Raw genomic sequence first — 14,442 nt, 5'->3', positions numbered from 1 at the left:
TTTCGTATCACTTAACTGTAAAAACGTAACACAATGAATGCACTGTACTGGTTATGTCTGGTTATCGTGATAAATTTAACAATTAGCATATGAAATGAGTTTTAGATACTTAAATGTACCAAAGGCAAGTTACTGAGAACACTAGAAATATCTTACAGACAAAACATAGCAGTATGCCCTGCTACCATCACATGGGTCTCCCATGAAACATGATCGATTGGACGGTCATCTGGAAAACAAGCTGATGACTGTAACGTTATAAAAATAGCAAAACAACTATTTGCTCATAGTTAGTAGAGGAACAAGTGTCGGGAGGAGGAATGTAAGCGTGATCCAGTTAACACGTATCCTACTTACACGAGGGTACCTCCAAGCCACACGAAGGGGAGTTTCGCTCGGACATTAAGAATCAAGATTCCGCTCCGACACGTGCAAGCATCTGAACAGACTCCGGGACATAATTCCAAGGGGATTTTTCTGAGCATCACGCAGCCCGTACAAGCGGTATGAATTCCAGTGGTTACTGAAATGATACTTTGTTCATATCAGTCCAGAGGGGAAGCAAGCACCAGAAATGTTTATACCTTGCTTCCATCAGTGGTAAATTACAAAATATGCAGCTATATGGATAATTCATTTTTAGGCACATCTTTGGTCACATTCTCAATAGAGTCTGCTTTACAAAAAATAAATAAAAATAAAACAGTAAAGGGCAGAGATAAAATCTCCTTGGTTTTCAGAAAGCAAGACAGTAGAAGTCCAATATGATGTTGTATCACATCCATAAACGATAAAATCCCAGTGCTACAGTAAGGCATGTAAATACTGAACCTGAAAGACAAAACAGAAATGGGTTGAAAAACAGGAACTGTACTTTATTAGCTCTTGGAATATTTCTTCAGAAAGCTGTGTATGCATCTTGCTACAATACTCTGTTACCTCTTGTCCGTGTCAGAAAATAAGGGTTTTTATTCACAGAACAAAGGTTTTTTAATTTAAAAAGAAAATTAACAATTGGGAGGGTTGAGGGGCAAGGAGTACTAAAACGACAAAGCAGGAGGAGGAGAGGGAATGAAAGTGCAGGAAAATTGGTCTGGAAAAACTATCAAAAGGCTGAAAAAAAAATCCCGTAGTTGCTTACCCTTCTAAACAAGATCAATATGGCAAGTCACAGTTAAAGTGAAGAAATGAACAAAGGATTATTAAATCACAATAAACTATTTAACAAACAAGTAAGCATAAACTGTCTTTTACTGAAGCTTAACAGTTTGCAAACTTAGTGTTTCTACTGAAATAAACTCAGTGTTTGGGTTCCACATTTTTTCCATTGTTTTCAATCGGATTACTTCAAATACAATGAATTTTTTTCTTTTTTTCTCTTTATTTTTCCCTCTCAATTTCCATGCAGACTTGGTGTGCTATGGTTCTCAGTAAAGGATACCTCTGAACTAGCACCCTGTGATTAGATGTGATTGTACTTGTGACAAAATTCATTGTCAAAAGATGATCAAAGTTCTAAATAGAAGAATTCTAAAAGAAAGAAGGATAATTTTCTATTGCAGACATGCTCACTTGGTAGCACTGCTCAGCACTAGTCAGAACTACACAGAGAATGTCAAAACACTCAAGTAATCTGGAGCAATTATACAGATACATAATGTATATTGTATTTTCTTGTGCACATGCCTGAAGAATCAGTTTTAAGAAATTGTAGTGCTGAACTGTCAGAAAAGCCAAAAGGTTCTGCTTTGCAGACAGATCTCCACAGTGGGAATGCATCAAGCAGCTTTTATGAAAACATTTTTCAAAGCCAGTTCTGTGTTAATCAGATATTGCGCTTTTAAGAGGCATAGGAGATTTTTTTTTTGACCCTTGTGGAGAGGCAAGTTAAGTCTTTGAGACTTCTCATGCACCTTTCTTAGTACAATACAAAACTGGGAAAAAGCATACAGATAAAGTGCATTCAAAGCCCAATAAAGTGAATTGTAAGAATCTCACTTTGATTAATCTCACTCAGTTTAAGCACGTGGATGCGACCAGTATCAATGGAAATTTTAAGTATTTTTTTGAATCTGGGTTTTTGCACATATTCTATCAAGAATTAACGAGAAAAAAATAAGTGTTTTAACAGTTTCATGTTTACTTTCAGATTACTGACCTGCTAAGTACTTAATATTGTCCAGTTTGTGCGATTCCAGCATTGTCTTCAGACCTGCAACTTCTGTGTCTATTTTTCTGTCAGTCTGTGTTAGAGCTCGATCCTGTTGTGCGTGCTACAAAGAAAAACAAAAAATTACTCCATTTGAACAGCTTTCAGTTTACTTATAAATTAAATCTATACCTTTAAGCTCTTTTTTGGCTCCTCCTTAAATGTATGTTAATGAAGCATTTAATTTGCATTCAAAGCTAACAAGTTCCTTCCTGGTTGATTATATCCAAGGAACTGGATAATTTGGTGAACTCAGCAAATTTGTATGATTACTCCCTCCCTAACGCATCATCCACAAAGTGGCAGAACTGGATGTTGCCTTATCTCAGTCTAGCAGCATAATGATTAACTTTAACATCCGTGGGCCAAACGACACATTGGGATCACTGCTCAATTTTCAGTTACTGTTGATCAGGAAGTCTAAGAGTCTCTTGTAGCAGAAATATATTGGAATATAAAGATTTAGGGAACATTAGAAATATTGTCAATTGCTCTTCTGACTTCAGCAGCATGTCTTCATCTTGTAATGAATTCTACCATAAAAACAGTAACAGACAGACAGAAGACAGCACTTCTGAACAAAATGTGATGGAATTACTCAGAAAAGACTGAAAGATCAGCAATATAAACTGAGAACAACAGCTGTTGTGTCGCTGAGGCTTTCAGATCAGCACTACTGAAACACTCAATTAATGATTTACTGCTAGTCATCTTCCCACAAATAATTCCTATGCTAGAGGACTCAAATGGAAGGAAGAGGAAGAACTTGGCAAAAAAAAAAAAAACCTGTGAAGAAAAGCCAAATCAATCTAGCAATTGGTTTCAGTTTCACCTAAAATGGAAAGAAAAAAAATCAGTGTCAAAATAAAGTGACCAATGAATAGCTTATGCATATCCTGCAGGAATCTCTAAGTATATATAAAACTTTTTTATTCTGTAGCACACTTCAGTTACCAATATGGAAATACACATGGAAATAATATCGGACAATGGCATTTTAAACATTTAAGTGCCTGAAGACATGAGCAATTTTAAAAAGAGTAACAGATTTATAGGGCCAATACAAGAAGATTTGTTATGCGAGTTAATAATCAACTCCCAAGCTCTTACCATTTCCACTATTTCTGTCCTCATTTCAAGTAGTTTTCTTTCATTAAGTGAATACTGGTTAAAAAGAAACAAACAAGAAAAGATTGAAACATGATGCTGTCTTTTATTTACACTTTCAAGTATGTGAAAGAGTGTATGTTTTTTTAGTTTCAAATTCCGTAGGATGCTGAACCTGTCAACAAGACTGGTTTCCTGACAATGTTTAGGGATAGTACTATAGAATGGCTGGCCTTTACCTTTGGGAAAAGGAAATTTACACACAGGTGTTTAACCACATCCCTGAGCTGTAAAGTGGAACAAATCTACCAGAGACTTTGACTACAATTGCATGAACGTATGAACAATTGGAAGAAAAGATAGCAGATGCACATCTCTGAAACACAAAGACCTTAGATTTAGAATTCTATATAGTAACTCTGAAACAGTTAACTAATTCATTAGATGCACAAAGACAACTTCAAGATGGTCAAGATTAAACTATCCTGTCCCCAGCAAGGGCAGTATGGTTTTAAAATATCCTATGAAATCTAGCTATGAAGGAAATGTTTAGCCAGTATAGCTGATCACCACTCGAAACTTTGAGATGATGGTCAGAACAACACACCACCAGAAACTATCACTCAGATGCACTAAGCTTCTCCTCATGGTAAAGCACTCATTTGCAGAACAGCAGCAGCAGTGGCTTATTTATAAACGACGGCTATTTGGGCTCAAGGCAAGTTAAACCAGATGCAGTAAGAGGCAATACCTGTAAGGCAGGATATGGTGCTGCCTCACGAGCAGGCATGATTTACCCTGACATCTGGAACGGCTCCTATCCCACTACTGGAGCAATTCAATTATTCACAAGGCAGCTGCTAAACCACCAGTCTATTAAGGTCATCGCAAGCCCATCTCAGAATCCTCCGTTCAACAGCAGAAACCTCCTCCGTTGACATTACCATTTGGAAAGTCACTTTATTTTTCTCCAGTCTGGAAGCTTATTCCACTTTAATATTAACTCAGATTAATCAATATAAATGCCTCAGCACTGAAAAACGCTCCTTAAAGATCCAAAGCTCTATTTGGACTTCTGACCAATCCAAAGATGAAGCTGAGAGGTAGCAGAAGGCTAATAATGTGGGAAATGTTGTATCGTACAGGCAAATAACAGCATGTCTACAATTAATGAAACCCCAGTACCTAGAATCTCCTGAAGGAAAAACAAAATTCAGACATTTTACATAATAACTTGTTTTTGAAAGCAATAGCAAAATACCTATAAAAGAATCTAATTTAAAAATGTCTGAGGTGAAGATTCACATCAGAATGGGACCTCACGACATAAAAATAAACTGATCATCACTATCAGAATAAGCATTACATTTAAAACAACTTAATGAAGTAGCTAGTCAGTTACTTGAAATAGATGCTGTTAGCCAAAAATAAAGTATCTGATTTATCTCCAGAGATAAAACATGTACAGCTTAAAACATTTAAAATTGTCCTGTTCAGCCTTGACCAATTAAGAAATTCTCCTTCGGTACTCAATTCCAACAGGACTGAAGGATAAGAGCATTTCACTTAGGGCTTCAAGTTAGGTTGATTTATAATTAGGACTTCTGAATAGCATTTTAGTAAGAGATGCATAGTGGGATGTCAATTATCCAGAGTGATATTCTCAGAAAGCCACAGAATTAGTCACAAGTCTTAATTACCTCCAAATAAACACGCTGTTATGCTATATGCTATATATGCTCTGACTACTACTCAAAGTACTGAGTTAGGTCTCTCCCCCAGCTCAACATACACGCTACAGTTCGTCTTCACTTTTCCTGTTCATACATGGCAAAGTTGGCAACTTAAGGAGAAAAAAAATATATATGTACTTGTATAGCACCAAGAAGGTTAGCCTTCTTCAGGAGGTTGACATGCACAAAATTTGCTTTCCCTGGGAGGCAGTCAATGAAGCAGTTCTCTGAGCAGCAGCCTGAGACCAGCTTCCAGGATTCTATATAAATATACAAAAACAAGTGCTCCCTCCCACTCCCATTTATCACCTGTGAAATAATGGGTTTAAAGAGGGTTTGCAAGCCCAGGATATGGGCTTATGCCTATGGTCTACACAGTTAGTACACTTCATGTGAAGCGTTTTTCTGTTGTTCCTTTAATGTTTGCATGAAATATTAACCTTTAAAAATGAATGTACTTATTCGAGCATTTACCATAGGTAATGGTGTTAAGTCATTATATTAAACTACTAACATGGTTGTTAACTAAACTAATCATTGTGAATAATCGCGAGTGGCACATACAAAAAACAGATGAGTTTTACTTGAACAGTTCTTATTACCTAGATTCAAGATAAATATTACTTCTTCATTATGTCCCTGTGAAAAGCGATTGAATAGGAAATAAAAATCATGGAAAATATTATTAAAGGGCAGATGTATGGGAATAGAGTACTACATATAAGGCAAAAATCTGTTTATCTTCTATATTATTCTGATTGAAGATTGCATTAAAGTGGTTCTAACATTTGGAAGTAAAAAACCAACCATATTCATTATCAGTTACAATCAATTACAATTATTTTCACAATAGGATTACCTTATGAGCTAGCTATGGAGAAATGAAATATCTTCAATAGTGGTAGTTTAATGAAATGTTTAACTTTCATTTAGTGTGAAAAACAAAGATGTACTACTGAAAAAAAAAACTTCAGGCAAGGAGTCAGTATTTTAAAATATAAAGATTGAATATATATTGAACAGTACCTTGTAAATCCCAATATTAAAACAGTATCAAAATATGTGGATGTATTAAAAACAAGCATGCCACCTTATACTAAGGTATAAGCAATTTGAGCTGACCTCAACTTGAAGAGAAATGATACCACAGAAATCATATTCTTACCCAAGTTTGAAGATTATTCAATGTTTCGATGTTTGTAGAAAAATGCTGCCAAAACTTACCAGTTCTTTTACTCTGCTCTTCTCTAGATTGAGGTTTAACTTATTATCTGCACGAACTTTGGTAATTTCATCCTAGTGGAAAAAAAATGATAAAGTAGCGAGCAAAAATTTATCTCTAGCCAACTATAAGCAAATACATGAGATAAAAAAATATATATGCCTTTCATTACATATCTCAGGAATCGAGTTTCTCTCTAATTGAGGTGCATTTTCCTCCAAACTTCAGTATTCCTGTACTTCTCCTGGAGAAATAACTCATGTACTACAGGACAAATTGCATCTTAGAATCAAAAACTGACAATTGCTTTTGAAGCCAGAGCAGAAGTTAAACTGACAGCACATCTTTCCATAGATGCTAGAAATACTTCATATATCTCATGATTCATTCAGATCTCTAGAAAACTATGCCTATCTACATACGCGAGTTGTACTTTATGAAGCAGTCTTGATGCTCTGAATAATTTCAAAAAGTAGTTTCTAAACCTTCCAATCAAAAAACAAAACAAAACCAAAAAGCTATTTATAAAGACCACAGTTAGGGCTTTTAGAAAAATCTACGGACATCACAGAAGCCAGGATTTTTATCTTGTTTTTTCCCTCAGTGACAGCTGCCATTTTCATGCAACCTCCCGGCAGGAATTCCAGGCTGCTGACAGTTTGTCATAAGGCAAACTGCTCATCAGATGAATGTGTGGGAGAAGGAAAAGATTGATAAGTCTTCCAGGAAATTCTACTATTAAAAACAAGCAAGCACCTCTCGAGTAGGCCAGTGTTAGCTAGTTCACCAAGTTATTATCAAAAATAATTATATTCAAGGAATTTCTATTTTAACATTTTTGTACTTAATAATTTTATAATTAGACGTCATCACAACACTTGATATGTTATAATTTTGTGAAATTGCTAAATCTGAAATAACTTTTTAACAAACATACAACATTGAGTCATTCTGTCTTTCAGAAGAAGGAACAAGTATGACTAAATGATTATCACAAGGATAGTTATATTTACAGTTAAAAGTTAAAGATATCCTGTGTTTATATGAAAAACACTCAAATCTTCATGTTCTACCACTGGATCCCTCCAGCTTACACAAAATGCAAATAAAACAATAAAGTTATAAATTAAAAATCAGATGCCTAGCTTTTTAAAACTGTATTTGAAAAAAAAACAAATACATTAAGCACTTCATAAGGTCATGTAAAACACATGATCAGCCCTGAGAAATCCTCATTCTCCTTTTGGAAACAACAGCACAACGAGAAAAAAAAAACCAAAGAGACACTGGGAAAGAAAAGGCAAGGAGGAAGCTAGGTTGAACTTGAACACACCCTCAGTTTGCTGGACAGATCAGTATTTTGATAGATGCATGGAAAAAAATGCTAGTGCAGGAAAGGTGTTGCACCCTTCTGTGTGACAGTGACATGGTAAACAGCTGTTCTTAAGAAGACAATACTCCCTACAGACAGTTAATGGTATTTCCCAGTTTCCAAGCGTAACCAAATGCTTTTAAAAGATTTCTTCTTTCTGTGTAAAGGCTGCTTATGACTACACACCCAATGAAGGAAGAGGTTGTGAGACAATGTTGTTTCGGATGACAGAAAGGTCTGTTTGAACTACTGTTCAGGAGAGGCAAACCATAAAGACCAGAAAAAAAACCAGCAGATATTAAACCTAATAAGAATCTGTAGTTTTCTCAAGCAGTCTGTTTTCCACCTACGGTCACAAACATTTTTTCACAACCAAATTGGACCAAAATTCTTAAAGTAGCTTTTAATTAATTTATTTATTTTTAAATTCTTGGACAGCTATGACCTCAGGGAAAACCAACTTGTACCATAATGAACTAGTAAGTGACATTATTTTGAAAATACCTTATACTTTTACATTAATAAGCAGCCTTAAATGCAGAACTTCACTCAGCTTTAGCTATGACATGGCAACCAGCCACTTTCTGAATCTGAATTAACAACATCCAAGAAACAAAACATCTTCAGTTAAAGTTTCCTCATCATTAATAGAGCTTGCAGGGCTCTTACACCATTAATTAGGTATGCAAATTCTTTGCTGCAATCCCTAGTGCATCATTGCCTGCAATTCCAGTATAGGAATATAAGACTGCCATAGCCAAGCGCAACTCTTAAAATCTTAGAGAAACATTTTTTAAAGCAAACTAGATAGAAGTTAATTCTTAACCATATTAACATAGTATCTTACCATGACTTGCTTCTTTATCTGCAGGAGTTCGAGTTTTATTTTCTGTGGAAAAAAAAATTACAGTTTGACACTGTATATACAAAAATACATCATCTAAAAACACTACTACCAACACTACTTATTACTAAGTGGATTATCTACATGGATTCATTTATGCATGAGCTAACAACCTATCATTTATAAAGATCCCTTTAAAGGAACATAAATGAAAGACAGGTTAACTTCTTTCCCTTTCCCCGCTTTTTTCCTGTTTTTGTTTTAGTCTCCAAGCATGGAAGGATGCCAGAGCCTTCCCAGGCAACCTGTTCCAGTACTTGACCACCCTTACACTAAAAATGTTTTTATGTTTAAATGGAATTTCTTTGTGCCCATCCCTTCTCGTCCTTTCACTAAACACCATTTAGAAGAGAATGGCTCTATCTTCTTAAGTGCCCCCGATCCCTCCTGACCATCAGGTATCTGTCTATACAGATAAGATCCCCCTGAGCCTTCACTTCTCCAAGCTAAACAGCCCACTGCTCCCTCAATCTCGCTTCGTAAGACAGATGTTCCAAACTCTTACTCACCCTCATGGTCTTTCCCTGAACCCACCCCACGAGGTCCCTGCCTCTCCTGCACTGAGGAGCCCAGCGCTGGACCCAGCACCTATGTCTCAGCAGGGCTGAGCAGGGGGGCAGCAGCACCTGCCTCCACCTGAGCCCCTGCTGCCTCCTGCTCACCCTGGTGTCACCAGGACCCCCAGGCCCTTCTCTGCCCAGCTGCTCTGCAGCTGCTTGGCCCCTGATACATAAAAAATAAAAAAAAAAAAAAAAAAAAAAGCTAGAATAGCCTGTCACAGAATACTGATTTTTACCTCATTTTCTGAACGCAGTGCTGAAAATTCACTTTTTTCCAGAATAATCATATCCTTTTTCACGCCACCAATATGGGACATTATTTGTTGAAGAGCAATCTCCTAAAAATATAGACCAAAAACACACCTCAGGTCACATTGTAACTGTGATGCTTTTATCAATTGTGTACATAAATACGATGGGTTATTTTCATTCCCTGACATTTTTAATCCAACGATTTTTAATTCATTACTGTAGTTTCAGAAGATGGAGTAAATACAGACAGGTAAAAACAAAGTGACAAAATAAGGAAGTTAATATTAACACAGAGTAGAATTGCTCTATTAATAGCTTAGGAAACAGTTCCTTTCAGGTACTCCAACTCTGACGCTAGCAGAGGCAGTAGGGACAGATGAGAAGTCCCTGTGCTGAATGAGGAGAGCTGTTTCAGGCCAAGATTCCCCAATGCAAATGCACTCTTGTGCAGTTGCCCCCTTTCTCACCCTGTCCTGCAAGGGGGCTCACTGCTCTCTGCTAAGCAGCATCATGTGCTATACTCACATTTGAATTGCTCTTCTTAGTCTGTTGCAGAACACACATTCACATACACTCACTCCCTTTTCTTAACATCTTCCTCTAACAAATAGTGTCATGCTCGAGATTCTTGATGAACAGCACTACAAATCTGACATGGCACTTTAGCTTTGCTTTTGTCAGGAAATGCTATTCTTTCTTACAGATGTTAGAATTTTTTGAGACATCTGCCAATGCCTCACCAGGCTATATGGCTAAAAAAAAAAAAGTAGACAAAAGGGTAGGCAGAAAAATCTACAGAGAAAGTACCATCATGGACATTTCTCCTGCCTCCTCCTGGTTCCAGCCTATTTTTGATCTTCCCCATCTTCATGAATCTCACTAAGCCACAGAACAGTCTCTTCTATATTGTTCCTCTTCCTCAACTCTACCAATGCATACACACATTTTTCTAAGCATTATCTAACCTGTGTAATTTAATACTTCATCTTTTACATCCTCAACTAAGGCCTAACAGTAACAGCTACACCAATAAAGAGTGATATGAAATTTAGGCAGTTAAGGAAAATAAGAAAAACTACCACATAACTGCTCTTCCACTCTTCATCATTCTCTTGTATGAGCCCTTATACATTCAAGGAACTGCAGGTTTACCACATTGCTTGAAATCCATACACAGCACCTGACCTGCTTCTATTTTGCCAGAGCTGCATGGCTCAGTATGCCATACAAAGCTGTGCTCCTTAGAATAGCAATAGCAGAAAGTCACCTGAGGGCCTGACCTGGTAGACAGTCTCAGAGAATGTCTACATCAGCAGCAATGCTTGATCCAGTACAAAGCACAGGAAAAATGCCTGCTTTCATTCAGAAAAGCTAAGCAGAGAAGCAATGATCACCTATTGTAAAATACAACCAACCACAACAGAAACATTCCCTCTTAAAGCTATGTTCCTTGATGGACTATGGAAAAACATGGACATAGAAGGCAACAGTCCTATTTCTGCTTTACTTAGAGTCTAAGAGCTAGGAAGCATGGGCTAAAGCCTCCTTAGATTAAATGACCTACTGACAAGATTACCATACAAAGGCGGCAGAAGCCACTGCTTTCTCACATTTTAAGAGTAGCCAAGAAACCAAGAAATGAGTGAAGTGTTTATGCTCATAAGGTGACTTGGGCCTGGGCTGTTCCTGCACTCGAGGAAGAGCCCTAGAGGTGGTACTTGGCTTATCCTTCTCGTCTGCATTATCTGTTTGCCTAGCTTAGGTATCAGGGAATTCAAGCACACTAGATATTGCCAATCTCACTTCAAAAGCTCAAGTTTCACATGAGGGGATTGTCCTTTACTCTAAATTTTCATTTCTGGAGCCAGCTGTCTAAGGATTTGATGCATCAACATTCAACTCTGTCATGTCCAGTTCCTTATTCTACCTATCTTTGTATCATCGGACAACAGTCCACCAAAAATCAGTCAATACTAGAACAAGAGGCCTGGCTTCCAGAGTATTTTTTCATCCAGTCGTTCCCTCAAAAAACAAAACTAAGAATTCAATTCAGTTCTGTGCAATTTCCAGGTAGCCAGGAGGCATCTCTGCTTATGTCGTGCATTATCAGTCAACCTTTCCAGTCAACTTCATTTCCTCCCATCAAGATACAGGTACTGGATAGGAATAGAATGTACCATGAATAAAGTACGCGTCAGACATACAGACAGATCTCAATCTTAGTGTCCACAACACATATGTTCCTGTAAGCTCCCAACGTATGCAACTACATCAAGCCTTGAAAGCATCTTATAAGAAAAAGTACTGAACTCAATTTTAACACAATATGAATATCATGATAAAATGCATTAGCTAAAAGAAAGGCCAAGATGGTTGTTCTTCACATTTTTGAAATACAGTGTCTAATGGTAATAAATAAAATACCAAGGTATGTTTCATTAGCAGGTATACTAGGTTTTGATTTGTTTTAAAATTACCACCTTCCTGAGCTAACCTGTTGTACTTTGGTGACCATGTCCTTGTAAATCATATCCAGGTTGGTGTTCATAATTTTCACTAAGGCAGAAACAATGATCTCCGACTGCTGCGTAGTGAACCCTAAGCAAAACAAAATGCGGCAACACTCAGAAAAAAAAAACCCCAAAGTCTGTACAGTTTACAGAGATATCTCTTGCTAATTACTAGATTAAAAAAAAAAAAAAGTCATTTATGAAAAAAAACCCATACTCCTCTCTATCCACTGATATATATACACAAGCCCAAAACCAGTTGATACATCCACTCCACTTCCATTCAAAATTGTGTCTCTGACACAGTACAGCTGCTTTTATATACAGCTATATCACAGTACCAGCAAGACATGTTGGAAATTACTTTTCTAAACGTATTATGGAACATAGTCTTTCGCATGTAGTTATTTCTATGAGCAGGACTCTTGACCTTTTAGAGAAGAAACCCACTTTCAGGATACTACAAATAGTATCACAGAAAATACGCGAAGCCCAACAACTCAAAACAGACATAACTGCTCTGGTTTAGGCCTACCAGCCTCTGAGTCCCTAAAAAACTACTTAAGTCCTTTCAAACTGAATACATTATGAACTAATCTAACAATGGTATCATGCAAACAACTCAAACAGCCAAGGGCAAAATATGGTTCCCCAAAATACTATTACCTTTTGTTTTCAAAAAAAAAAAAAAAAAAAAAAAAAAGCAGGAGAAAGGTTTAAAAAACAGGCTTTAATTAAGAAGACTGTTGCAAAAGCACGATGGTTTGAAATTAACTAGCAGTCAAGTGCTAGAAAACACATATGGGGTCTGAGAGTGAGTCACTTCTAACAGCTGAGCTGATCTAATAGCTTGCCACCGCTAAAGGAAGAGATGCTCTTTCTCTCTTCTCACTCCTCCTCCTCCTGTGCGCTTGGGTGCTCCTGGAACTGCTCTGTAAACTCATTAAAATAACTTCTCAGATTACTATTGGAGAACTAGGTTGGCACAAGAAAGCAATGAAACCACATGGCGGGGGAAAGGATTGGGAGCTCTCCTTTTCAAGGACAGGGAGCTGTTAGAAACAAACTCAGCTGAATATGTCTTTACTCTGAGTCTGACCTTGATAACATTAATGCAAATCCAAAGTAATCTCTACTCTCATTTATGTTTTGACATAAGAAATGCTGTATTTTATAGAGTATTCTACATTCTATCTCAACAGCTGTGATTTTATAGAATAATAATCTATATTTAATCCTGTTATCACATTTTAAAGGTGCTATTACTAAATGTAATATAATCCAATTAATACTTTAGTGACACCTTGAAATCGTTTGTTACACTCAAATTTTAGAATTGAATTTTTCTTTATTTTTAATTAGCAAAAGGATAATAAATGATGCCAATCAAAGTTATATAAGCTCACAGTATCCTTTTAAAAGAAGAAAAAAATCTGCATGTTCCTTCCCAATATTTATGGAAACGATTTCATAAAACTGTGTAACACCAGGTATGAAGGAGAAGTAATTAATCAAACTTCATACACCAAAATACCGCTCATGAAATGACATCAAAAATAGTTATATATTTCTAGCAAATTACCATTTTCCTCCAAAAGGCACACCAGAGCATGAGTGTCAAAAAAGAGCTTCCTGTTTCCTAATAAGGAAAAATTCCCCTTGCTTTGTAGAGATGACGATGCAGAGATGCTCACATCTGTAAAGATAAACAAAATACAAAATCTATTTTTAAGAAAGAAAACTCAATCAATGCAACTGTTTTCCTTGAATTTCCTTATCGCCCCAGCTAACCAAGAAAGTAATTTCTTTCCTTTCTCACTAAATAACATGCACTCAGGTTCCACAATAGTTTTCACAACACTGTGAAGGTTTCTGACTGCTAGGTGCTATGGACACGAGCTAGAAAATAGAAGACAAGGCTACTGCTGTAGTTCTCAAGTATTTCTCAGGAATATTACCACATCCTGGAAGAATCTCACATGTCAGGGTCTCAAAATTGTTCCTTTAATGTAATGGCATAATCAATGGTGGGCATCCCACAGGTCTGACCACTAAATACACTATTGCCTCTTTCTGTTCATTGCTCAGGCCAGTCAGTCTTCACGGCTGGCTCCTGGTACAGAGTGCAGACATTTGCCAGTGAGCAATTTGCTGCTGATTATTTACATTTAACATTTTAGTTAAAATAATAAATAAATAATATATATATTTTTATATATATATATATAAAATATTTTGGGCAACTCTTTTTGGTGTGGATGGGCCTGGAAAGACGAACTGCCATTAGAAAACCACCAATATGTTCCTAATGGTCTGAGAGAAGCGGCACGTCCAGGGAAACACAACCCAGGGAAGGGAAACGGGGCAGGGCGGCACAACCGCGTGTCCTCCAACACCCGAAGCGCTTAGACAGAAAACCGGCCGTTTTTTGACAGTCTTCTTCGAGGATCACTAAAACCAGGGGATTTTAGCAGGGGAGCTGTCCTCACACCGCGCTCCCCGGGGCAGCTGCGGGCAGCGCCGGCCCGCTCCCCGCTCCCGCTCCCGGCGGCGCCGCTCTCACCGCGCTCGCC

The 14,442-nt window shown here is 37.2% G+C and overlaps 1 protein-coding gene across 1 annotated transcript in view; it reads right to left on the bottom strand.

Moving 5' to 3' along the window:
* Positions 1-230: 230 nt before the first annotated feature.
* Positions 231-14,442, bottom strand: part of MCUR1 (mitochondrial calcium uniporter regulator 1) — a 31,089-nt gene continuing 16,877 nt past the window's right edge. The window contains exons 3-10 of the mRNA XM_026047029.1: positions 13,452-13,565; positions 11,854-11,957; positions 9,344-9,445; positions 8,491-8,532; positions 6,274-6,345; positions 3,320-3,373; positions 2,159-2,273; positions 231-831 (exon numbers count right to left, since the gene is read on the bottom strand). Of these exons, the coding sequence (XP_025902814.1) occupies positions 776-831; positions 2,159-2,273; positions 3,320-3,373; positions 6,274-6,345; positions 8,491-8,532; positions 9,344-9,445; positions 11,854-11,957; positions 13,452-13,565 (659 nt within the window). The 3' untranslated portion in view covers positions 231-775. The remainder of the gene's footprint in view (positions 832-2,158; positions 2,274-3,319; positions 3,374-6,273; positions 6,346-8,490; positions 8,533-9,343; positions 9,446-11,853; positions 11,958-13,451; positions 13,566-14,442) is intronic.

The sequence above is a fragment of the Nothoprocta perdicaria genome, unplaced genomic scaffold, assembly GCF_003342845.1.
Source record: "Nothoprocta perdicaria isolate Ctin4 unplaced genomic scaffold, notPer1 scaffold_47, whole genome shotgun sequence".
In the NCBI taxonomy this organism is placed as follows: domain Eukaryota; kingdom Metazoa; phylum Chordata; class Aves; order Tinamiformes; family Tinamidae; genus Nothoprocta; species Nothoprocta perdicaria.
This window is presented reverse-complemented; position numbering and strand designations above follow the sequence as displayed.